The sequence below is a fragment of the Dermacentor albipictus genome, chromosome 2 (assembly GCF_038994185.2).
Source record: "Dermacentor albipictus isolate Rhodes 1998 colony chromosome 2, USDA_Dalb.pri_finalv2, whole genome shotgun sequence".
Taxonomy (NCBI): Eukaryota; Metazoa; Arthropoda; class Arachnida; order Ixodida; family Ixodidae; genus Dermacentor; species Dermacentor albipictus.
Window position 1 is genome coordinate 179,896,404 of NC_091822.1, and position 24,796 is coordinate 179,921,199.

Here is a 24,796-nt window from a genome sequence, read left to right on the forward strand (position 1 = left end):
GCCTCCACGGAAGCCAACACCGTAGTAAGCGACTGCAAGACAGCAGTCAAGAACTATGCAAAAGGAAGAATCTCGCCGGAAGCACTCAGAATTTTAAACAACTTTCGTGAAGATCGCGACATTCACATTATATGGGCACCCGCACACTCCTCCCTTCCCGGCAACGAAATAGCGCACAACCTGGCTCGAGAACTGACAGGCCGAGCAGGTGACACGCAACAAATACTGGGAACGGAGAGAGACCGGATGACCAGCTTTAACGAGATCACCAAACACTATAAATTGGGAAGGGCCCATTTCCCCCCGGCACACTCCTCGTTAAATAGACGGCAAGCGACGGCATGGCGCCTCTTACAAACAGATACATATCCGAACCTGGTGGCCTACCACCGCTACTACCCGGACCTTTACACGGATAGATGTAGATTCTGTGAAGAAAGGGCGGACCTACAACACATGGTATGGGCTTGTCCTCGTACACCCATACAGAATAAAATAATTAAAACCAGAGAGCAGTGGGAGACCGCGTTGCTCAGCTGTGCACCGGAAGACCAACGCAAGGCAATCCAGCAGGCCGAAGATGCCGCCAGGGCCCAAGGGCTCGAGGCCGTCATTTAGGTAGAGGCCTAGGTCTCAAATCTGCTGTGCACAAATAAAGTTTATTCCTCCTCCTCCTCTCGTATTGCGCGGGTGTGGTTCGTGTACATTTGGTTTTGCAGGATGGTTAGAGCGTCCTTTCGCGCCACATGCTTCAATACGTGCAACCGGGTGGGACGTTGTGTGTTTGTAGCCTTTACATGGTAGCTTGACAAGACTAATAGCTATTAGTGGTTTTACTGTGCGTGCTTTGGTAGGAAAGTGAGAGCGTGGCCGCGTGGTTGAGCGCGTGCAAGAGCGTGTCATACCTTGGGTCTCCGCGACATTGATTGCTTTTGAAACAGTGGTGAGAGTTGCTTTGCAACATTTTGAGGATTTGGATCCTGTGCGTATCGGTTTCTGCTGAAAGGCACGTGCTCTTCATCATTATAGTATTAGCATCAGAAAAAGCTGTGCTATACATGGCAACAAAGCCGGGAAAGCAGGCAGTACGCGGGTGGTCCCTCAAGGCAGATGAGGGGATGGATGAGAATGGAAAGGGAATCGAGTCAACCGGCACACACTGTGATGTCGATACTAGGCTGCAGAAAATGGAAGCTTTCCAGGAAGAGCTGGTCAAACAGGTGGAAGAGCTCAAAAATGAGCTAAAGAGGGAGCGTGATGCACGGAAGGCAGTTGAAAAAAGACTTGAAGCAGCCGAGGAAAAGCTGAACAGGGCCGCAATTGTGAACGAGAATGGGCGTGACAATAGAACGCAGTCCCCTGACGTGACACGAGAGGGAGTACTGGCAAAGTACGTGGAATGCGTGCAACGTGGCGATGGGTTAGCTGGAAAGAGCGGCACCTACCTTGAGGCTGCCACGCGAAAAAAGCAGAAACACAGGGAACAATGCCCCTTGTGGAGTCCGAATCACGCGAAAAAGGACAAAGCAGGGCGAGGTAGGAGAGAGTGAAAGGGTTATTATCACTGGCGATTCAAACGTGGTTGGGAGCTCAAAAGCTATTGTGGAGTGGTTGAAAGGCGACAAAAGAGTGGCGGTAGGGACATTTCCAGGGCGGACACTGGGTTCTGTCATGGAGCGAGCAAAAGCTCGCGGAAAATTCCCACGTGCGCAACCTTATTATAGCAGCAGTTGCGCTAAATGCCGTCCTAAACAGGAAAGGCACAGGACTAGCCCAGCGCTTGGCTAAGGGGGTGGGCTACTTGCGCGAGCTATCCCCTAAGGTGCAGATCGTGGTGTGCACGGTGCTGCCTGTACGTGACAGTTACGTACAAAGAGCCGTAGTGGCTGCTAATGAGGCGATATGGAAAATGAACCGAGAGAAAGGCTTCGAGGTTGTCGAAGTAAACAGGGAAGTGAGAAGGTGTGGCGGTTTTAAAGGAGACGGGATCCACTTCAATTACAGGCTGGCACGAGAGGCGGGCTGGCGACTTGGTGGTCGCGCTGTTGCTTTTTTAGGGGGCCCACATGCGCTCAGGAGGCCAGAGTAGGTAGTAATGAAGAAGGTCCCCTAGGGGAACCTCAGAAGAGCATCGCCGTCGATAACAGAAAAAGGAGGAAAGCAAGAAAGAGAGCTCGCCATGCAATAGGCTACATAGACATGCAGGGCGGCGGAAGAAAGGAAAAGTGGGCAGAGATTGAGGAGCAGTTAAATAGAGAACAAATAGGGGTGTATGCGGTTACAGAAACGCACCTTAGAGACTCAGAAGAGCCGCCAGTTATTGAGAATTATGTTTGGGAAGGGTGCAACAGAACTAAGCCGGAAAGAAAGGGAGGGGGAGTCGGAATGCTCATCCATCAGGGAGCCAAATGTAAAAGAGTAAATTCAAAATGTCAAGAGCATCTTTGGTTATCAGGTGCAATGAGTGGGAAATAAACTTGGCTGGGCGTTGCGTATTTGTGGACCGGAAATAATTGCACAGAGAAGAATAAAGAGTTAGTGGAATGCATAAGCGCTGATATTAAGGGTTTCGGGAATGGTGCTGAAATCGTCCTATTAGGTGACATGAATGCCCACATGCAGGATTTAGACGGCTATACCGACAACAACTGGAAGTCAATGCTAGACCTTTGTGAGCAACACAACCTCATTATCCTGAATAAAAAGCCTAATTGGGAAGGGCAGATCACGTGGGAAGTGGGAAACCGGCAATCGACCATTGATTACTGTCTGATAACAGAATGAATTCATGATAAGTTGAGAGAAATGGTCATCGATGAGGAAGGGTTTAGCAGCATAGGGAGTGACCATAAACTCATCATCTTGAAGATGGGATATGTTTTTGGGAAAGAGAGCAAGGAGCGCAATATGGCCAGTCGAAATTTGAACGCTGAACAAATAGTAAATATAGTCACTAGAGTCGAGGAATAACTTAACAAATGGCCAAGAGTGGGAATATAGTAATTAAGCTTCTAAGTGTAATAACGGCAGAAATACGGAAATATAGACAACGTGTTCGTTGGAAAGTAAAAAAGAAACCGAAAAGCTGGTGGAACAGGGAGATACGACAAGCGATCGCAGAACGACAGAAAGCATCTCGAGAGCACAGGCAGGCACAGAAGGCGCAGTTGCCGCAGGATGAAGTAACCAGTAAACCGGAAATATACCGGGAGAAAAAATCTATGGTTCAAATGCTGGTGCAAGCAAAATTAAAAGGTGAAAGTGAACGTTGGTTGTCAGAAATACGTGAGAAAAAGAAGGCCGCACCTAGAATATTTTGGAACCACATAAAATTATTAGGCAGGAAGTCAACAACAATACAACATACCCTAGACGAAGATGAAAACAGACTGGAAGGAGAAGCGGCAATAAATTTCATCCGAAAAATAACAGCCGAACCTTTCCAAGGCAATGACGAGGTTGTATTTGAAGAAAAAGAGCATGAAATAGACCCAAGTGGAAAAGGAGCTCGTGCTGACAAATTTCAACTGGAAGAAAGCGGAAGAGAACATTCCTAAGGGCAGAGCCACAGGGCTAGATGAGGTTCCCGTTAGGCTGATTAATGAACTAGGACCAAAAAGTAAGGAAGCTCTGGTGAAAGCAGTGGAGCAAACTTTAAAAGATAGACGAATACCAGATAGTTGGCGACAAAGTAGAATGAATTTCATTTATAAAGGCAAGGGGGAGAAAGATAGACCGTTGACCATTACATCGGAATATACAGGCTAGCAATGCAGTCAATCAAATTAAAGCTTCAAACTTGGGCAGTGAATAATGTCATTTTGGGAGAACTTCAGAATGTCTTCAGAATAGGTAGGCGTTTAGATGATAACTTATTTGTTCTTACTCAGTGTACTGAAATATCAAAAGTAGAAAGCACACCATTATATGTGGCCTCTTTAGACATTACAGGAGCCTATGACAACGTAGACCGCAACATTTCGTGAGATATTCTGAAAGAGGAAGGCTTAGGTGACGATTGTCTGCAGCTTTTGAGAGATTTACTTAGAAAATACCGTTTGCGTTGAATGGGAAGGGATGAGAAGCGAGGAGAAAGCTCATGACAACAAGGGACTGAGACAGGGGTGCCTTTTATCCCCGCTGCTGTTTATGATGTACATGGTGAGGACGGAGAGGGCGCTAGAATGAAGTAATATCGGGTTTAATCTCTCATACAAACAGGCGGGTACAGTAGTTGAGCAGCAGCTCTCAGGTTTATTTTATGCGGATGACATTGTGTAGCTAGCTAACAAGCAAAGTGATTTGCAACGTCTGGTTAATATCTGTGGACAGGAAGGCAACAATTTAGGTATTAAATTTAGTGTTAGGTGTTATGGTATTCAATGAAAACAGTAACAGATAGTGGAGATACAGGGCCAGGAAATACCTCGGGTAACAGAATATAAATACCTTGGTATATGGATAAATGAGGGCCATAGATACACGGAAACACAGGGAAAAAAAATAACAGTGAAGGGGAAGAGAAATGCAGCCATAATCAAGCACAGAGCGCTCTGGGGATACAATACGTACGAGGTCCTCCGAGGTATGTGGAAAGGTGTAATGGTTCCAGGACTTACTTTTGGAAATGCGGTTGTTTGCTTTAAATCAGTGGTACAATCAGGACTCGATGGGAACCAAAGGTCAGTGGGTCGCCTCGCATTGAGCGCTCACGGGAAGACTACAAATGAAGCTGTGGAGGGTGATATGGGCTGGATTAGTTTTGAAGTGAGGGAAGCTCGCAGTAAAATTGAGTATGAAGAACGCCTGAGGAATATGGAAAAAAAGTAAATGGGCTGGGAGAGTTTTCAGGTATCTGTACAGGAAAAACATTGATTCACAGTGGAGGAAAAGAACTAGGAAGCTTACCAGCAAGTATGTGGCCTGTAGGGTGGGCAACACAGCAACAAAGAAGGTTAAGCGGAAAGTCAGAGAGGCTGAAATAATCTCATGGGTGGCGGCAATGGAAAGGAAACCTGCCATGAGTAACTACTTAAAGGGACACTAAAGCGAAACAATAAATCAGTTTACACTAATGAAGCATTGGTAGAGAACCCTGCAGGCAGTCATTTCAAAAAAATAGTTTGATTATTACACGAGAAAATGAAGGTCCAAATATCAGTATTTGAATTTCGCGCTGATACCCCAGAGCCGGTACGTCAGCGTGACGTCAGGGATTCCAAAGTATGTTTTCGCATTTGGGCCGCGTTGGCTGAATGAAGATTCCCGAAACTTGCCATGTTTAATATTTGGTTCCTTTAGAACACAATGTAGTCAATCTGTACCGCTATATATAATTAGTAGGCCCTAGAAGGTGCCATCAAAATCCAAGACGTCACAGCTAGCCCCCAGGTGCGGGAACTTAAGTAGGCGTCGCCACCCGTATTTCGTTCTTGCGCTTTTTCTGGCTTACCAAACGTCTTATCGTTGTAAGAGTGGTGTTTTTAGTGTCGTAGAGAGGTAATTTACTGATGTAGAAGAAATCATTTTCCACTTTAGTGTCCCTTTAAGAGGAAAAAACGAAATCAGGAAAGAAACAATTTATGATAACTCAAGGGGAAGCTCATCACTTTTCGAAGCGAGATCGGGATGCCTCAGAACACGCACCTATACGGAAGAAGCATGTGCTTGCTGCGGTAAAGCTAGGGAGACTATGGAGCATGTTTTATTAGAATGTGAAGCCGTCTACCCAGCGGTCGATTTAGGCACCACTGGCCTCTTTGAAACCCTTGGGTTCAGAGAGAGCAGTGGAAAATGTCCGCAGTAGGCATTAGTAAGAGGTGATTGGAGGATTGGTGGAAGGAAAGTAGGGAAATGACAAAAAACGGAGACGTACAAAAGCATAGTTCGAAATATGAGATCAGAAAATTTGTTTGTGAGATTTCATAGTGTTTCCATTTTCTTTTTTTATTGTTTAACTTAGGTAGAACATTAAGCAATATAATAGCAACAGCTTGGTAGCGCAACCCACCGCCCCGTTCCGAAGGGGACGCTCATAACATCCATCCAGCTATTTTTTCTTACAAACTTTTTCTTACAACTGCCGAAGCATCTTTATTACATAAGAAAGAGTACAAAAGTATTATTGCTAATTAGATATTGTACTATTTATGAGTTAGTTTATTGTTTTTTTGTCATTATAAATGCAATTAGCGTTCAGCATCATCGACTTTCCACGTGACCTCTGGCCCGGATTTAAAATTGTTTACCGGTATTTTCGAGCGCATGGATAGCATGGAGTTGGTTCTTTAGTCTATGCGAACACCTCAAGGAGGAGGCCAAGCCTGTTGCAGCCGCCGAGGTTCAGGAGAAGGTGAAGTCCGGCAAATACATCCCGCCGAGCATGCAAGAGGATGCTAACCGTCGCGGAGAGTCGATGGCGCAGTCACGCACCAGGGACGAGGTGACCACTATCCGAGTGACCAACCTGTCTGAAGACGTGCGTAACTCTGACCTATATGAGTTGTTCCGGCCCTTCGGGCAGATTGCCAAGGTCTATCTGGCTAAGCACAAGGTGACTGGACAGTCCAAGGGAGTCGCATTTATCAGATTTGTACATCGCGAAGACGCTGCCCGAGCCATTGCCAATGTCAACAACGGCTTTGGTTTGGAATGGGCGAAGTCATCTGGAACTGCTTGAAGACATCAGCAGTAAACGATGAATTTTCCAAGGACTATTAGTTAGAGTAAAGAAATAAAAACGCCATGTGACTGTTCGACTTGTGTTCAAGTGTAAGAGCTTTATCAGCATTCTGTGCGGATTCAGTTTTGACTCGTATTCAACTCTGCCAGTTATAGATTGACCAAGACCCTGGTGCATTAATATTAGTCGCACACGGCTAGGTGGACCATCAGGCATCGATGTATAACATAGGTAAAGGGAACAAGTTTTTGGTTCTTGATTATGTAATGAAAACAAGATTTAATGGCTCATTGTGAGGCTCACTATAAAAGCAAGCCAAAAAGAAAGTTGACATGCCAGTTTGTGCATGTGACCATCTTTCCCTTTTATAAATCTGCCTTGTGAATATCTTCAGCACATATTCGGTTAATAAGTGTATACTTTTCAATTGGCCATCTGCTATAGGCTCCTGTCTAAGTAGGCTGGAAAATTTGGAGATATGCTTGCATACCATATGGAACATCACCAATGATTCTTTATCTTGAAACATTTTGTGCAGCGTTCATAAACGCCTAGCCAAACAATCGCCAAAAAGAAAACTTAGCTATGCATGTGCAACCTTTTCGTAGTTTCCCGGCAGCCAATGGTTTTCTTTTTGGCCATTTGTTCCCTGTTTCAAACAACAAATGTTCTAGAATAATTGTGTGTCCCTTTCTATGTTGTCTCGTTTTTTACTACACAGCAGAGTGTTTGTTCTGAACAAGGGCATTGTTGCTGGAGACATCCTCTGGTCAATATGTGTTTCATCTCTCTCTTGATTCCAAGACTTTGGCATTCTTTTTTTCTTTTTGAGTATTGGTTTCCTTTTAGTTTCATGCCACTTATATTTCACAGACCTGAAAATACCATTATTCAAAATGTATCTGCAAACATATTGAAGCACTTGTGATTAAACCTGTGCCAACAATTTTTATGTGTAAGGTGTATTAAAACAGGCAGGCTTTAGATATCTGGGTGTTTTATCTTGGTATATCAGTACGGCCATCATGTAGCAGTTCACTTCTTTCATTATTTTTCACAATGTTTTGCATTCAGCATGAATTTCAAGGGACTGGGTGGATGCTTTCCAAGTGCGCTAGATATGAAATAGCTTGCTCTCATACTTGGCATTACTGTAGAAAGTTCTTGCATGGAGTCTACATTCTGTAATGACAAAGCTTCCTGAGTAATTGAAAATTCTTAATCCTCTGCAGCAGTACACGTTTCATGATCCTGAAGATGCAAAACTGGTGAGACTAAACTTGCAATGAACCAAATTAATTGGCACCTGAAAGGGATATTTGCAGCCATGCTTGCATGCTTGTTAAATTTCACTACAAATTGCTTACAACTTTGTAATATTGCAGGCATGAGCCTTTGTTTAAGCACACATCGAATTCATTCAGTGTCATGTGCATTACTCTTGTGCATACCAGTATGTTACATCGCAAAGGGCTATGCAGGCTTTGTCAGTCGAGCTCAATCCTTCATCATCATGGTTAGAGTTCCATATACAGTAACTCTATGCATGGTCAGTGAGAAGCGTGAAAGCACCATTGCAAACATGCCTCCATGATTGCATATAACATCAGTGCGCATTCTGCGGATAAGTTGGAGCGTCGGCAAACCACAGAACACCTCGTTACATGCCTCATTGCAATGAGGCTTCGCGCTGGACATACCACCGTACTATGTCACAACTGGGAAATTATCCTTGAAAGCAATACAGCCACACAGCCAATATAGTTGGTTCTTTATTCTATGATACAGCGTTTATACATTTCTATTGTAGAAGTTAATATCGTTGTCAAGTTTACTAGCTCTTTGTTTTTTCCACATGGGTATGGGAACACTTTTCTCTTCCTGTGCAGAGTATCATATCGACGGTCACAAGCACTGCTGCAACAATTTCTGCCTCCCAATAAAAATTTATCAGTTTGCTTACGTTTTGACCCTACAGTACAGTCACATGACGGCTCAATCTGATGAGTGAGGCGTTTGTAAGGACAGCGACGTTCCTTGCCGCAAGAGCTTTAACAGTACTGTTATACTCTCCCTTGGAGCAACAGCATTGGGATACAGCCACAGGAACGTTTGCCTAACCATTTATAATATTCTATGTGGCACAAAAATAATGCCTTGTTAATAGTTCTTAGTTTCCACAATTGATTTACTTCTACTTCAATTTAAAAAAATCAAAAAGTAAAAGCACAAATTCACAGTTTAAATCTTACTAGTATTATCCAAAATTTAACTCACTCATGTTTAAGTATATCCTTTATATTATGTATTTCAGTAACAATTTTTTTTTCAGTATTCCTATCAACACAAGGCTTACTATATATAGTATTGATCACTACTTTATCTCATGTATTCACAGTTTATTTTTCATCTTGGATTATATATTTATTTTCCTTTTTGTGTGTTACTTAATTATTAAGTAATTTATTTTAGTTTTTCAACCGTGTCAAAAGAGCACGGCAGCTGGGCTTGCGCACAGATGAATAATCCACTTGTCTTCCTTGTGCAGTTCATCGCCAGCCTGCTGGTGATACCAGCTGGAAACCAACAACCGTGTCAACACTTCCGAGCCACCTATGTGCTTCTGCACCAGAATGACAGTTCTTCGGCGCCTCCGATACTGCAATCTTCGGATGGGTTCCATGACGTACCATCGTCAACGCCTAGCAGCAGCAACAGTGCAGTCTACCAGTCATGTGTAGCGGCGCTGCGGGCCACCTGGACTGTAAAAGCTGTCGACAAGACATCGCAACCCAAACGGCACGGCAGCTGGGCTTGCGCACAGATGAATAATCCGCTTGTCTTCCTCATGCAGGTAAGAAAGCATTTTGGAAAATGCTTTCGTTCTAGCGAGCATTGTCTTATTGTGGTGCCGCACCCTGCGGTACTTCTCGATACAGTGTCTGGCGTAGTGTACATAACAAAGTTGCTATTGCTTGCCGGCGATGTTTAAACTAACCCTGGACCCGAAATAACAGAACTTTCACGACAGCTACAACAGATTGCAGAGGACATAGAAGTAATAAAAGAAGAACACTTAACAGTAATCGACAACAAATTAGAGTGCTTAACTTTCCTTGAAGACAAGCTTTCCTCATGTATGGAACAGGTAACTAGTTTATAACAGGTGGTGTCATCCTTGGAACTAAGGCTAGACGACCTTAAGAATCGCTCCAGAAGGTCGAATCTCATAGTCTATGGTATGTCACAAGAAGAAGATGAAAATAATGAGTCACTGGAGCACTCTGTGAATGAAAAGGTTGTCAAAGATTCCTTGAAATTGGATAAAATCGCGATCAAACACATCCACAGATTAGGTAGACCTGAAGAAAACAAAACAAGGCCAATAATACTGAAGCTTCTAGATTTCAGGGACAAAGCGAAAATTTTGCGAAATTGTCACAAGCTAAAGGGGACTGCGTTTGCCATCAGTGAAGATGTTTCACCCCGCGTTCGCGACATTAGAAGAAACTTATGGAAATACGGCAAACCAAAAAAAATTCTGGCGATAAAGTCTCTCTGGTTTATGACAAACTAAAGATAAACGGGGAGCTATATTTTTGGGACAATGTAAAAAAAAAATGTGTGCCCTGTTACACGTGCTTCAAACCATACAAAAAACCAGGACCTGGAGGCACGAACCCTACGCCCGCGCCGCCAGCAACGTCCCAAATAACTTTCATGAACATAAATGCGCATAGCATTGTCAACAAGCTCGGTCACCTTGAATCATTACTAGTAGGTTTCGAGCCAGACTTCCTAGCCATTATGGAAACCTGGCTAACAAAAGACATTAACAGTTTTGAAATAATTCCCCCCGAACTATGCTACAGTTCGTAAGGACCGACCGACACGTGGTGGAGGCGTGGCTTTGTTAATAAAAGATGAAGGCCCTTTCGTTACAGTGCCTGCGGTTGAGGGGGTGGAAGCTACTTTTTGCAAACTCTGTTTTTATAGTAGCGCTATCATTGTTGGATGCATTTATCTCAGCCCTTGTTCTGATTCAGACATATTTCAATGATTGTGTACTTACATACATCATGTGAAGGGAACCGGACTAATACTTCTAGGTGAATTCAATCTTCCTGACATCGACTGGAGTACACTGCAACATCATTCACCTTGCGCGGAAGTTGTTCTCGATATAATGCTTTCTTTCAACCTCATGCAGATCGTAACAGAACCTACCCGCATACAAGGAACTAGCTCTGACATCTTAGATTTAGTGTTCCTGAGCTATCATTTCCCTTATCATGATGCAAATGTAGAAATACTAGAAGGCCTGTCTGACCACAAACTAATAATATGTTCTGTCCTGTTTCATTACACTACACCCTCTTTTCAATCAACAATAACATATCCTGACTACAGCCGAGCTGATGACACTAGCATACTTGACACATTGTCTGAAGAGCTATCATTGTTCTGTCAACTCTCAGATGACACTGATAGTACCTATATGGAAATCCTATGGTGCAGGTTTAAAAATATTCTATCGTATTGCATTACTAATTTCGTTCCTACCAAGACTAAAATAACGCGAAAGAATAACCCTTGGATTACTCTAACTGTAATTCATGCCAAACGGAAGGTTCGACAACTGAAAAAACGCAACGGTGCCACCCATCAGAAGGAACAGCCGAAAAATTAACATTAGCCATTAATGATTTAAGATCTAAAATCAAAATAGCTAAAACTGTCTACTTTTCAAATACGCTAACAGATTTCCTAAAAGGTTCTCCCCAAAAGTTCTGGCGTTACTTAAATCCTAAAGTACATAATGAAAGTCATCCGTCCTAGGAGGAAATTCTAAATACTGCAACCACAATGAATAACTACTTTTGTTCCATTTTCACTACAGACAATGAAAATGCACCTCGCAATATCCCCTGCACCGGCAAACAACTAGGGCCCTTTACTGTGACTGAAGCTGGAGTCTTAAGCTTTTTACTAAATTTGAATTTACTTTACACATTCAAACAAACACTGCCTGCTGGCAAAGTGATGGCGAGCGTCTTTTGGGACAGGAAGGGGTTGCTATTGTGCAAATTCATGCCTGCCGGTACAACAATCAGTGCAGACTGGTACCGTGAGACGTTGCAGAACCTTTGCCACGTGATCAAAACAAGAGGAGAGGCACGCTCACGAAGGGAGTGCGTTTCCATCAGGACAACGCTCATCCGCAGATTGCCCATGTAACAAACAATCCCATCAACAAATTTGGATGGGATACTGTCACACATCTGCCCTACAGTCCATACATAGCCCCAAGTGACTACCATGTCTTGCCTGAATCGAAGAAACACCTGGGTGGGATGCATTTCAGAACTGGAAAGGAGCTGAAAGAAGAGATTTTAAGCTACTTTCACAGCGCGGCGGGAGAGTTCTATGAATCGGGCATAAACAAGTCTAAACTTTCCAAAAATGTATTATTCAATGCCAGTAAACATATTTTTAATTGTGAAAAATTATTAGGAACCTTATTTTACAGACAACCCTCGTACATTACATAGTATGCACATCTGGGAATTCCAAGCACACAGCGCAAAAAAAAAAGATAAGGTAACCCTTGCTCCTCCAACTAAACTCCTAAGAATTGCAGAGGAGAGGTGCACGACGAAACACCAATCCATAGCTCTGAAAAATGCTAATCATATTCATCAAGGAAGCACTTGACAGCAAACTTGATTCAACAAAAAACATTGTTGGGACAAGAAAGATTCAGAACCTAAACTGAGTTCAACAAAATATTTTATTCTCTCTTACAGTATGCAGGTTAAAGTTATGCATTTGTATGCCTGCTTCTAGAGTAACAGCTTTCAATGAAGTGCAGCAGACAACTTAACCTTAGAGTGAACTCTGTTCAGCTGAATTCCTTGGTAAGCTGGGCAGTCAAAAAATATCTCTTTAGTCCCTGTAGTTTCCACTGTAATCTATTATTGAGCACCCGTTAAGCAACAAAACTTCACATGTCAATTTGCACGTCTGAGTTGTTCAAAGACTCTCTGCATGTGATATTCCATTCATATCGTATTTGTGCAGATATGGTACTTCAGTATATTTTAAAAAAGAAACAGAGAAAGGAATTCAATATATTACTTTACAAAGAATGAATGACGATGCCATCGCTGCTTCACCCAGACAGGTGCATCAACAAAGGACAAGGAAAGGCTACTTTACTAAAGCGCTAAAAATATCTTTATAGAGCGTAATACAAAAAACGTCAGCAACTACAGCAATCAATTGGCGGTCACTTCTAGTCTGGCAGGAAGTGAAAGGCCTCGCTGTGGCCCCACCACCTAGATGACACTAGACGGTGCAGTGTCCATTCTCGGTCGCTTCATTGAAAGTTCTTCTGCATTGTCAGGAGTTCGGCGGTAAATGTAGAGGTAGCCGAACTCCTTAGGTGGGCGACCGGACGCACATACCATGTTGTCATTGAAGATGACCCACTTGCCATCCTTCACTATGTGGCACACGTAGTGGCCCATGAGGGTGGATTGCCCCATGTGGCTGATGAATGCCATGAGCTCATACTCTGCATTCATGGGCAGAAGAGTATCACTGTGAACAACTGTGATCGAGAACTTGGGTTACAAGTGAACTTGATTTGCTAGCATAGCTTGAGACAAGGATGGCTGAAAAATGTAAAAGCGCGTAACTAAATATTTGAACTGGTGTGAAAAGTAGCAAGGGTGACTGTCTGTGAATTTTAAGTCTGTGGACATGTCCAGATGGCGCAGCTCCTATCCTTTCTATGCGTGGCCTCTGATAGACAGCTGCAGGTAACTTAAGTCCACTTTGATTGAACAAACAAAACAATGTGACTATACATGTGGATGTGCATGCAGCTTTTATTATTAATTTGATCTGCCTAATAGCTCAGCCAATTGTTGTGCTCTTATGGAGTTGAATTAATGAAAGTTAACCCCTTAACTGCTGATGATGAGAGAACTCGCCATCACAATGAGCATCCTCTGGTGCTGATAGCGAGTTAAATTGTAAATTTTTGAAAATTCTTGCATGTGTATTTTCTTGTAGTTTGACAAGAAAATAATATACAATGACTTTTGCCAATTTTCTTTGCTCATGAAGAAGTTTTTTGGAATTTGTCACAGTAGTTAAGAGGTTAACAGTGCAACAACATCGCATCTTGAAAATTAAATAAAAAATTGATTTAAACATGCTTTCTTACACATGCACGAGAAGATGATACTTAACGGTAATCAAAGAAATCAAAGAACCCACACTTACTCTCTGGTCCATCCCTGATCTGCGAGAGACTGGATGTTTCCATCTCGTTCTCATCAGCATTCTGCACCTCAGTGCTGACACCTTCAAAGATAGATGAAGCGATCAAAAAAAAATCTTAAATATTTTGTGAGTGCACAGCCTTCAAGATAACAATAGTAAACTATGGTCATTAGTGATATCATGTGCATGAGGGAAGCTTGTAGTTGTGTGCAAGTGGTAAGTGTAAGAAGGACTAACATGCTAAATCTGAAAGAGTCAATGCTGCTGCAGGCTAATTCAGCTAAAACAAGATTCATACATAAACACTTAGTTGCAGTCTGTTTTCATTACCTAAGTATATACTGATCCTTTAAATCATGAGAGTTCGACTACAGGCTTGTGCAGTTGAGTGCTAGCCTACAATTCACTATACCAGAGGCACTGTTATTGAGGGGAAATATTTAGTACATACATTTATGTCATGCTAACATAATGAACTTAAATGAAATGTTGAAGAACTATGTTGAAGAAGTGTTGAAGCACAGTGAAAAGAAAAAGAAGCAGCCAACGCACTGTCAAGAAAGCTCTCAAGCCTGATTCACACACACATGCCATAGTGTGTAAACTTGGCTTACAATATCACAGAAGTGTTCTACCTGGCATGACCTACTATTGCAGAGAAATAAAACCCATTTTGGAAAATACAACATGGAATGGCAAAGTGAGTTTACTATAATACATTCCATAGGCCGGAGCTTTTGTTTTCAGATTGTCATTGCCTACAAGGTCTCGCCCAGCACTTTGCAGACATGCTGAACAAGGGCCTGGAGGAGAAGAGAGTTGTGGGTTTTGGGAGCGAGCCAGTCATTACAGGGTGTGCGTGAAAGATGGAAAGTCCCACAGTGGAGGCAGGTTATGGGATCCGGTGGCCTAGTGAAGTGGTAGATTGTGAGTGGGGTTGTCAGGGAGTGGGTCTTTGCACACCTGATATACAGGCTTGTTTGTGGGTCGCATGCCACATAGATGTGCAAGTAGTGTTCGCCTAGTTTCAGCACATTCTAGTATACGGCATCTTTGTTCGGCATGCTCTTTAGGCATGATGCTCGTGTGCTGACAATCTGGCCATGGAGATTAAGGTCCTGGATAATCCAAGTCACGGTTGAGACAGTGCGCTGTCTCGTTCCCCGGTATGCCTTCGTGGCCAGGTATCCATTGGACAACGATTCAGAGCTGCGAGTTTTGTTAAACGTGTTGGCGGAGTGAGTAATGTGTATGAGGAAGTAAGTGTCCTTGTTTGAAGGCTCTGTAGGCTGTCTGCTCTTATAAGGATGTCATGCTGGTGCGAGCAAATGGTAATGGCTTCTATGAAAGCCATTATTTCTGCCTTTGTGCTAGAGGGTACATCCAGGTGCAAGTTCATGTTGTGCCAGCTGTTGTATACCACAGCTGTAAGGCTTACATTTGATTTATGGCCGGAGTCCGTGTACTAGATACTGATATTGAGGTGTCGACTCTTATGCTTGTTGGTGCAGTATACTGTTCTGCATTCCTTATGGCTGCTGCAGTTCATGTGTGCTAGTGCAAGGTCTACAGAAATATTCAGGATATGTTCCCATGGAAGCAGTGGACTTGGTGGCAGTGGCAGGAATCTGTACTGATGGCATTGAGTCCACTGACGATAGACCTACCTTGAAGGGAAAGCTTTAGGCGGGTTTCCTGTGAGTGTTGGACCATCATGGCACGCTCCTCTATGGTGTTTAACAGTCCTCTGGGTTCTATTAGATGGTTTGGTGTGAAGATGGGGACACCAAGGGCCAGGCATGTAAATGTTCTGATGGTTCAGTTTTTTTCTTGAGTCTTGTTGAATTGCAAGTAGGGATACTGGTAGAGGACCCTGGAGCGTATTAGAGTGCTATCATGCGTTTCAGTCAAGTTACCTTAACTCCTCTATTCCTGCGAGGGATTCTTCCAGGCATTACTGTGGCCATCTTCTTGAGGGTAGAAACCTTCAAGAAGATATATATTGTTGCTCAGTTAACCCATTAGTCTGCGGGTGGTACGCAGTTGCCGTACAGTGCGTTGTTCCACTCAGCTGCAGAATATCTCGAACCAACTGGGTGGTGAAGGCCGTACCACGGTCTGTGATGACGACAGCGGGAGCACCATGTCGAAGGACGATATTTTTGACAAAGAAGTTGGCTACATCTGAAGCAGTAGTTCGCTGAACGGGCTGAACGGCTTGTATTTTGCAGTATCGAGTGAGGTAATCAGTGGCGACATCAATCCAGCAGTTATCAGTCGAAGACTTGAGAAATGGGCCAAGTAAATCCATCCCGACTTGTTCAAAAGGTAAGAAGGGAGGTCGTACAGGCTGAAGCAGACCGGCTGGTCTCAGTGGCGGAACTTTGCGATGCTGGCAATCTTGGCAACTTCTGACATACTGCTTCACGGTTTTTATGAGTTGTCGCCAGTAGTACTTCTGCTTGATCCTTGCCGGCGTATGCTTGAGTTCGTCATGGCATGCACATAGAATGTCATTGTGGAGAGGAGCGGGAACAATGAGTAGGAAACCGGTTGCCTTAGGGTGGAAGTTCCGCTTGTTTAGGATGTTGCCACATAGACAGAAAGAGGACAAGTGACATAGAACTGCCATGGGGTTTGTGGGTGGCTTCCTTCAAGGTATTCAATCAAGGGCTTAGCTCAGAACCTTAGCATTGCTGTTGAGCTAGGTTTAAAGACGGAAAGGTACAAAGAAAACCAGAGTTGTCATCAGTATCTAGTGGTGCAGGTTCGACGGGGGCACAGGAGAGACAGTCGGCATCCGTGTGTTTCTGGCCAGACTTTCGACGATTGTCACATCAAATTCCTGCAACCGAAGGCTCCATCTTGTGAGACGGCCTGAAGGATCCTTGAGATTCGCCAGCCAGCAGAGAGTGGTGGCCGCTGACGACGCGGAAGGGGCGTCCGTACAAGTATGGCCGAAACTTTTGGATAGCCCATATGACTGCCAGACATTCCTTTTCAGTTGCTGAGTAGTTTTTTCAGCAGCAGACAATGTTCAGCTGGCATGTGATATGCAATAACGCGTTCAGCACCAGCTTGAAACTGTACGAGTGTCGCTCCGAGACCAACATTACTAGCATCAGTATGCACTTCTGTATCGGCCTCAGTGTCAAAGTGAGCAAGGATCGGTGGTGTCTGTAGATGTTGCTGAAGGCCATGGAAGGCGTCGGATTGTGTAGGCCCCCAAACAAATGTGACGTCGTTCTTGATGAGTTGTTGCAAAGGTGCAGCAATCTCACAAAAATTGGGCACAAAACAGCGGTAATATGCACAAAGCCCTAAAAATCGGTGGACATTGGGCTTGTCTTCAGCATCGGGAACAGAGCAACTGCCATGGCTTTGTCAGGGTCAAGGCGCACGCTGGTGCTGCTCACATTATGACCTGGAAATTTAAGCTCCTCGAAGCCGAAGTTGACATTTTTCGGGCTTCAGAGACAGGCCGGCAATGCAGATGGCTTGAAGAACTGCCTCAAGCCGCTGGATGTGTTGTTCAAATGTGGTGGAAAAAACAACTACATCGTCTAAGTAGACTAAACACAAGTGCCACTTGAGGTCAGATAAAACTGTGTCCATCATACGTTGAGATGTGGCCAGAGCGGAACACAATCCAAAAGGGAGGACCTTAAATTGATAGAGACCGTCGAGTGTCATAAACGCCATTTTTTCCTGGTCCCATTCATCAACTTCGATCTGCCAGTACCCACTACGGAGATCCATTGAATAAAAGTAACGGGCATGTCGCAGGCGATCCAAGGAAGTGGGTAAACGTCTTTTTTCGTGATCTTGCTCAGTTTGCAATAATCGACACAGAATTGTAGTGAACTGTCTTTCTTCGTAACTAATACAACAGGTGAAGCCAAAGGACTTGTCAATAGTTGAATGACATCATCATCTAGCATTTGTTTAACTTCATGACGAATAGCATCCTGTTCTCTCTGCGACACGCGATAAGCATGTTGGCGAACAGGTTGGACGGTTGGTTCAGTGATGATCCTGTGTTTGGTTAAAGGAGTCTGGTTGACCTTCAGTGTGGTGGCGAAACAGTCACTAAATGATGATAGCAGAGTGAGGAGCCTCTCCTTCTCGGGTTGGTCTAGCTGTGGGTTGACGTTGATGTGACTGGTCAAGACCACATCGCTGGGTTCCGGAATCGAAATTGTCGTTACCGAAGCACAGGCATTGGACTCAGCTACCGTTTCAACGTAGGCCATGGTGGTATGCCTTGCAAAGTGCTTGGATTCACCACTGAAGTTGGTAACTAGGATCGTGGCTTGCCTATTTTAAAGCTCTACGAGACCTCCTGCGACGCTAACTTCTCGATCCAGCAAAATGGTGAGGTTAACTTCGGCGATGCCTATTCCTAGTTGGTCTTGTGGGCAATTCAAAGAGCACGAAGATGCTACTTTGAGGCGGTAACATCACGCAGTCATCGACTACGCGTAAAGCTGTGCGGTGATGTTCATCCTCCACACTCGAATCTGAAGAAACCTAGTTAGAAAAAGTCACGAACAAATCACGCAGCTCAATGATTGCTCCATACTCCTGGAGAATATCCATACCCAGTATACCCATCCGAGAACACTTGGGCAGCACAAGGAAAGACGCTACGAAAGACGAAGTAGAAATTGCAAGTCTGGCGGTACATCGTCCAATAGGTGACACGAGGTGTCCTCCACCCGTAATCAGATGTGTGCTGTCCCACAATGTCAGCACTTTGCGTAGCCAAGTGGCCAGTGGGGCACTCATAACTGAGTAGGCAGCTCCCGTATTGACTAGTGCAGTTACTGGATAACCTTCGATGGAAGCAGTAATAGCAGCGGAAGTTCTTTCAGCAGTTACGAATGAAGGCGTCAGTGGTACGTCGCGAGGGGGTGGCATCGGTGGAGGATATTTGACGGTTCGCATGATAGCAGCCTCATCCCCAGGACCCCAGAGGTCGCCATTTTCACTTTCCCCAGCATGGGCTTCCACCGTTGACTCCAGCGGAATCAAAGGCGGGTCGAGCACGGTTTGGTGACGCGTACCGACGAGGTGGTGGCGACCGTGACTGTCTTCACTGTGGGGCAGGAGGAAGCCGGTTACTTTACAAGTATTCCTCGACTTCATGTGGATGGTCGCCATAGTGCGGGCAACGGGCATCCGGATGGTATCCCCGCAGACCAATCCGCCGGTACTGGCAGTCGCGATACATGTGACCATCTTCCCCCAGAGGTAGCACAACAGACGTTATCGGGAGCGCACCATACTGTAGACTTACGTGGACCAGGATGAAAGGCTGCTTGCAGATTCGTGCGGTGGACTGACATTGCGAAGCGTGCAGGAATCCCAGCAGGCCGCTGCGAGAAACGGCCCGTTGACGGCACGCTAACTCGAAGAGCATCCGCGTACGAGAATATGGGGGGTTCAGTACAGGTTGGCGGTGAGGGATGAACCACTTTGCCGATTTCCTCCTGAATGACGTCCGTAAGAACTGCCGCACTCAGAGGTGCCGGAGCCGATGCATAAGACTTCTGCAGTTCTTCTTGAACAATTTGCCGTATTAGTTCAGTAAGGGACTCCCCGTCATCGTTTGCAGGTACCAGAGAGCATGCAGCAGTCATGGTGGTCTGGCGTTCATACTGCGAGAGCTGCTGCCAAAGCATGCGTTCCATGACTGTTGCCTCATGAATGGAGACACTGTTGTAGGAGGATTGTGCACGAGGCCCCCGAAAAGCTGTTCTTTTACGCCTCGCATTAACAGACGCACCTTCTTGTCTTCTGGCATTAGTGGGTCGGCCCAATGGAACAGTCGTGTTTCGTTCGGCATTTGGAACCTCGAAGACAGTGCCTGTTCGGCTCTTTCTTTCCTTTTGGGAGTGCTGAAGGCATCGCGAAGCAGTCGGTAAAACTCCTGCCAGCTGGTAAATGAGGCTTCGTGGTTTTCGTACCATACTCTTGCCGCATCTAAAAGGGAAAAGTAGACATTCTTGAACTTACGGCGATCGTCCCTGCCATTAAAGGTGACGACCCAGTTGAAATGGTCCAACCAGTCTTCAACGTCCACAAAAGCGTCGCCATGGAACGGGTTAGGCATGCGAGCCGTGTTGACAATGCATGGTACAGCGGCATTTGGGATCCCCTCAGTTTGGCTTGCGGTTTTTGTTGACATCTTCTTCACAGACCTTGCCAGGGGACTGTATTGCGGTGGAAGACCTTGGAGGCAATGGTTGCTTTGATAGATTTCTGCCGTCCCCAAGGTACTGACGTCGGTAGCTTCTGGTTCAGGACTAGTAGGCATACGATGGATGCGTACCCGGCGCCTCCACCAGTTTGTCGCGAGAGAAAAAGGCAAGCAGTCAGTTCCAAACGAACGACCATTTACTGTTCATTTCTGCAGCAGCTACCACGCACACTTCTTCATCCTCGGCTTCTAGCGTAACTAGCGCGTGCCAATATTCACAGCCAAGAAAACGTTCTTGGCTCTGAATATAGGGGCATGGTTTATATGCACTTCTATGGAATTTCACAGTTCTGCTGCTTTAGTCTTATCACCGTGCCTGACTAGAACTTCATGTAAGGCTGTTCTTAATACAGGCAAATGAATTGCATGCTTTTATCGAAACTATTGACAAAATTCTTGAACATTTTAAATGGCCTCCCAGCACAGGACTTTTTGATATCCAAAACATTCATCAGTACGTGTTTTCATGACGCTTCAAGACACACTATGGCAAAATTGAAGCATTTGTGTTATATTGCAGGGTCAAACATACAGAAAGTACAAAATAAGAGCAAGAAACAAGATTAGTATTTTGAGTATTAGAGAAAAGTTAACATAGAACTTGTCAGTATACAAGGCATGGTACTGGTTGTCGCTGTCCTCCACCCCATCTCCTTTAGCATCTATTTCAGTAATTGCATGCATCAACGCGCTCATGAATGCACGCACTAGGCACACCTTTACTCGGCCAGAACCGTGGAGCTGCTATGGCATTGGGGAAGCATGTTCGATTGTCTCGCATCCCGGAGGCCCGGGTTAGGTCCCCACCCAGCCCACAATGTAGGAAATTTTCTTTTAAAGCCATTAATTTACTTTGTTCACCTCCCTGAGAAATTTTCAACAATCTGAGCATTTTTTACGTGTCTTTACTCTTTGTACTGTTGGCCATTTTTGGTACTACCTTGGTCATGCCCGCACATTTTTGCATAATGGGTCATATAATGCTTTTTCCTTAGTAATGTAATGAGGAGGACCCTAAGGAAACAGTTTGTGTGGTGATCACCCTCAACATGATGCTTTAGCTGGAGGCTGTACACTGTACAGTAGCATAACTAATGAAATGGTTTTATGAAAGAAATTGCTTGCAGTGGATTTCTTCACATGAGTGCTTCTTGCTGTATGGTGCTCGAAATGTGTGAAATGGTTCGTGACTGACAACTGCAAAGTGGGTGAATGGTCATAACTGCAATGAGTAAAGTTAGCACATCAACTTTTTCACACAAAGCTGAATGCCTGTGGAACGTAAAAAGCTTAGCAGAGATATAAAAATGTCACTGAATAGGAAAGGGAAGATTGTATGAAAGAAATTAATGATATGAAAGGCGGGACACAAGCACAATGCAAATTACTTTGAGTGGGTGGTCCAAACTGCTTGATTTCTGGCAACAGCTCTTCCCCAGGTTGAAGTCCATGTCCTCGCAAGAACTTGAGGTCAAGTTCATCAGGTATGAGAACTTCCACATCTGAAATACGAGAGAAATTTTTAAAAAGAAAGAAAAAGCTCTTACACAGATTAATTAAAGCGCAACGTGTATTCTCCTACGTGGTCTTCCAGGACACTTAAAAGTTGATGACCAATAATTTGGACTTGATGAGGATTGCCAAGGCCTCCGAATATTCGGGAGTTCAAAATACTGAATTCACCCAAAAATAAGGACTTTATTCTACAATTGGCCAAAAAAGGTGTGCCATATTCTCGGAGTGTCACATTTGGAGATATCAATTTTGTGTGACTATAGAGCAAGACACAGTGGCGTCCGGAAGGGATGGCGTTCTTGGCACACTGCCAAGCATGCAATTATCACTGTGCGGAGATGCTGCCACCTGTCAACACAGTCTGTGCTAGTCACACGAAATGTCGCGACTATGAAAGTATATTTTTCAAAAGTGGACGTTCGTGAACACGGCCCGAGTTTGTCAACACGTTGCTGCGCACACATACTCGCTTGCCCTGGGCTGAGACATTTCATGGTCATGATTTTCTCTTTTATGCTATTCCTTTTCACACTTTTCGCATCTCGACAGTGATCAGAGTGACGCTTTGCACAGCAGCCACGAATGAACAGTAGATGATAAGAGTGGCATAGAATTGAGCAGAAGGAGTTGCTACAAAATCACAATCGGTATCTCAACTGAATTGTCATGCTGTCACTTCAGATAGATAAAGGTACAGTTAATGTATACGCTGAATTCCTGTTGGTGACTACTAGATTAACAAGGCTCACTAGTTGGTTTCATGGAGTACCAATGACAAGGCCAACAACCATGCCAGTGACGTCTCAAAACGAAAATATTGCTATTTCTGCTCTGTTCAGTGGCCATACTAGCGCACAGCCATGCATGTTGGAGTCCGAATTATCACACGTCACGCTGTAAGGTGTCCGAAAGTGGGGCTAGTGGTGGTGCCACCGGGCTGTCCGAATAATGAAGCATGTCCAAACAATCGGTCGTTTACTGTATTTGCTGTCTACGGCAATTTCATACCTAATTTCATGGGAGTCCCTTGTTCGTCCATAGTAAATTTCTTCAGCTGTATCGTCAGGTAGTCAGGAAAGGTTCGCAGCTTGGTTGTTCTGTTAAATGAGTAATAAAATAATTTAATTTGATGATATCTTTTTAGCATCACAGAAACGCATTCTTTTTCCACTCACATATATTGACTGGAACCACCTTAGCATGAAATTTGCTAACTTGCTGAATATGCCGTTTTAGGTAAGCACTTTGGACAACACAAATGTGCAATTTTCGAAGCCTTGTCATTAATGGAATTACGCATATCCATATAAATTTATCTATATGAAGCGAAGCTTTCATAAAACAGGTAGTTAAATGCCATAAATTTTCTGGTTTCATTCCTGCAAAGTTGGCGTAAAGGAAACTGGTGCAACTGCATATGGCTCTTGCGTACCCATGCTAAGCAATATCACACACACGGAAATTGTCTCAAAGAGCTAGTTGGTATTCGAGTGATCAAAGTATTCTTGTGATTTTGGCATAATGATTAAAGCATCGGGCTGCTGTGCTGGGTGATCGAGGTATGATCCCACCATTGGGCACCTAATTCTTTTTGTAAGTATAAGCTATTCGACAGTACAGCAGCAGCATTCACAGTCGGGAAGGCCAGGAGAGTTCGCAAAGTAAACTTTGATTTAAAAGTGAGGAAAATTGTGTCAGCGTGCCTTCAGCATCGCTACACTGCAATGAATCATGTACATGTCCAGCATGCCACGTTGCACTGTTAACGGCGATATCGCATGTCCTTCTTTGCTTGCTTTCTCTTCTACTAATTGTATTTCCAGTATACACTGACACAAAATAAAAATTGGTTGTTAGTCAGTGCTGTGTTTGTCTCGTATTATCATTGTCCCGTTTTTGGCGCTGTTACCTTCGAAATTTCTAATGAATCAACTATCTCACTTCAACACGTTATACTGCTTATTAATACTAACAACAGCCTTTTACAAAACCTTTCCTAATGCAGTCGAACTTCGCGTTCCACAAGAAAAAGCTTTGTTATGCCTGATATTCATTTTAGCATACTTGCTGATGTGAACAAAAAAAGATTTCACAAATTCTTACTTTTGTTATATCTGTGTTTGTTATATCCAGCTTTGGCTTATAGAGTCAAAATGCATTGTTTGTTGCTTGCTGCACATTGTGTAATTTGTTTTTTGTGCAACCACTCATTTTTTAACGCTCTTGTCCACTACAGTATATGCAGTTAAACCTCAATATAATGAACTTCAATATAACAACATTCTCAATATAAAGAAGTATTTACTTTTCATAACCTCTTGCCCATTGAGCACTAGTATTTATAACCTAAATATAACGACTTGTCCTTGTATGCGATTTCAATATAACGAAATTTCACTGCCACCGCAACGGAAAGCCGTGACTATAAATTGAAACTTCCGCGGGTGCAGATGGTCAAATGATTGAATTACAAGCGGCTGCTTGTAATTGCTCCCACGCGAGCAAAGGGAAAAAGGGAGGTGGGGGGCGAGCTCGCGGTAACGCGATCAAGCGCACACAAAGGGGTAAGTTTGCGCACGTCTCAATTTCTAGTGCGCATTTCGGCTGTGGCTGCGCATGGCTGTAAGCGCGGCTGAGCGCATACGCAGCCGCGTACCCTGCTTTAGAGGTGATCTGCCGCATGTGCAAAAGCGGGCGGGCCAAGAAGGCATGGCATGATGTAAGCTGTCTTCCCGCGCGTTTGGTATTGGAGCTTGCGTAAGCTTGAGTTTCGGTAACATGGTTGGAGCGAGAGGCAGACTAAACATTCGCTCCCTGCTGCCGGCGCATTTCATAATAGCATAGTCCCGGTGCGGCCGATGCTATCAGCCACGGGGGCGCAGTGCACGCGAATTCGTGGCTGGCTACGCTTAATTCGTACCGCCGATGTGAAGATATCGTCGACGTGGCATGAAACCATATCTTCCGTCGCCGACTTTCAAATTCATCAAAATGAATTACATTAAGTTAGCATTTTTTGATTGTCCGATAATCCGGAAATTCTG

The 24,796-nt window shown here is 44.3% G+C and overlaps 2 protein-coding genes and 1 long non-coding RNA gene across 5 annotated transcripts in view; 2 read left to right on the forward strand and 1 right to left on the reverse strand.

Moving 5' to 3' along the window:
• Positions 1 to 1,118: 1,118 nt before the first annotated feature.
• Positions 1,119 to 6,679, forward strand: LOC139055825 (eukaryotic translation initiation factor 3 subunit G-like). The gene is made up of 3 exons (XM_070533370.1): positions 1,119 to 1,390; positions 1,756 to 1,852; positions 6,311 to 6,679. The coding sequence occupies exons 1-3, from the start codon at positions 1,119 to 1,121 to the stop codon at positions 6,677 to 6,679; spliced, it is 738 nt and encodes a 245-aa protein (XP_070389471.1).
• A 15-nt stretch (positions 6,680 to 6,694) lies between these two features.
• The window catches only part of LOC139056355 (uncharacterized), a 54,333-nt gene continuing 36,231 nt past the window's right edge, over positions 6,695 to 24,796 (forward strand). For both annotated transcript variants that reach the window (XR_011512312.1, XR_011512313.1), the window contains exons 1-2: positions 6,695 to 6,913; positions 9,231 to 9,536. This is a non-coding gene — a long non-coding RNA (uncharacterized lncRNA). The remainder of the gene's footprint in view (positions 6,914 to 9,230; positions 9,537 to 24,796) is intronic.
• The window catches only part of LOC139056354 (ubiquitin carboxyl-terminal hydrolase 5-like), a 33,007-nt gene continuing 21,138 nt past the window's right edge, over positions 12,928 to 24,796 (reverse strand). For both annotated transcript variants that reach the window (XM_070534524.1, XM_070534523.1), the window contains exons 14-17: positions 22,761 to 22,849; positions 21,626 to 21,739; positions 13,976 to 14,056; positions 12,928 to 13,259 (exon numbers count right to left, since the gene is read on the reverse strand). In XM_070534524.1, coding sequence (XP_070390625.1) covers positions 13,021 to 13,259; positions 13,976 to 14,056; positions 21,626 to 21,739; positions 22,761 to 22,849 — 523 coding nt within the window. In that variant the 3' untranslated portion in view covers positions 12,928 to 13,020. The remainder of the gene's footprint in view (positions 13,260 to 13,975; positions 14,057 to 21,625; positions 21,740 to 22,760; positions 22,850 to 24,796) is intronic.

Coding starts and splice junctions, on each gene's coding strand:
- LOC139055825 (XM_070533370.1), top strand. CDS start 1,119: ATGGATGAGAATGGAAAGGGAATCGAGTCAACCGGCACACACTGTGAT. Junction 1,391..1,755: donor CGAGAGGGAGTACTGGCAAA/GTACGTGGAATG, acceptor CGTCCTAAACAG/GAAAGGCACAGGACTAGCCC. Junction 1,853..6,310: donor TGGTGTGCACGGTGCTGCCT/GTACGTGACAGT, acceptor GAACACCTCAAG/GAGGAGGCCAAGCCTGTTGC.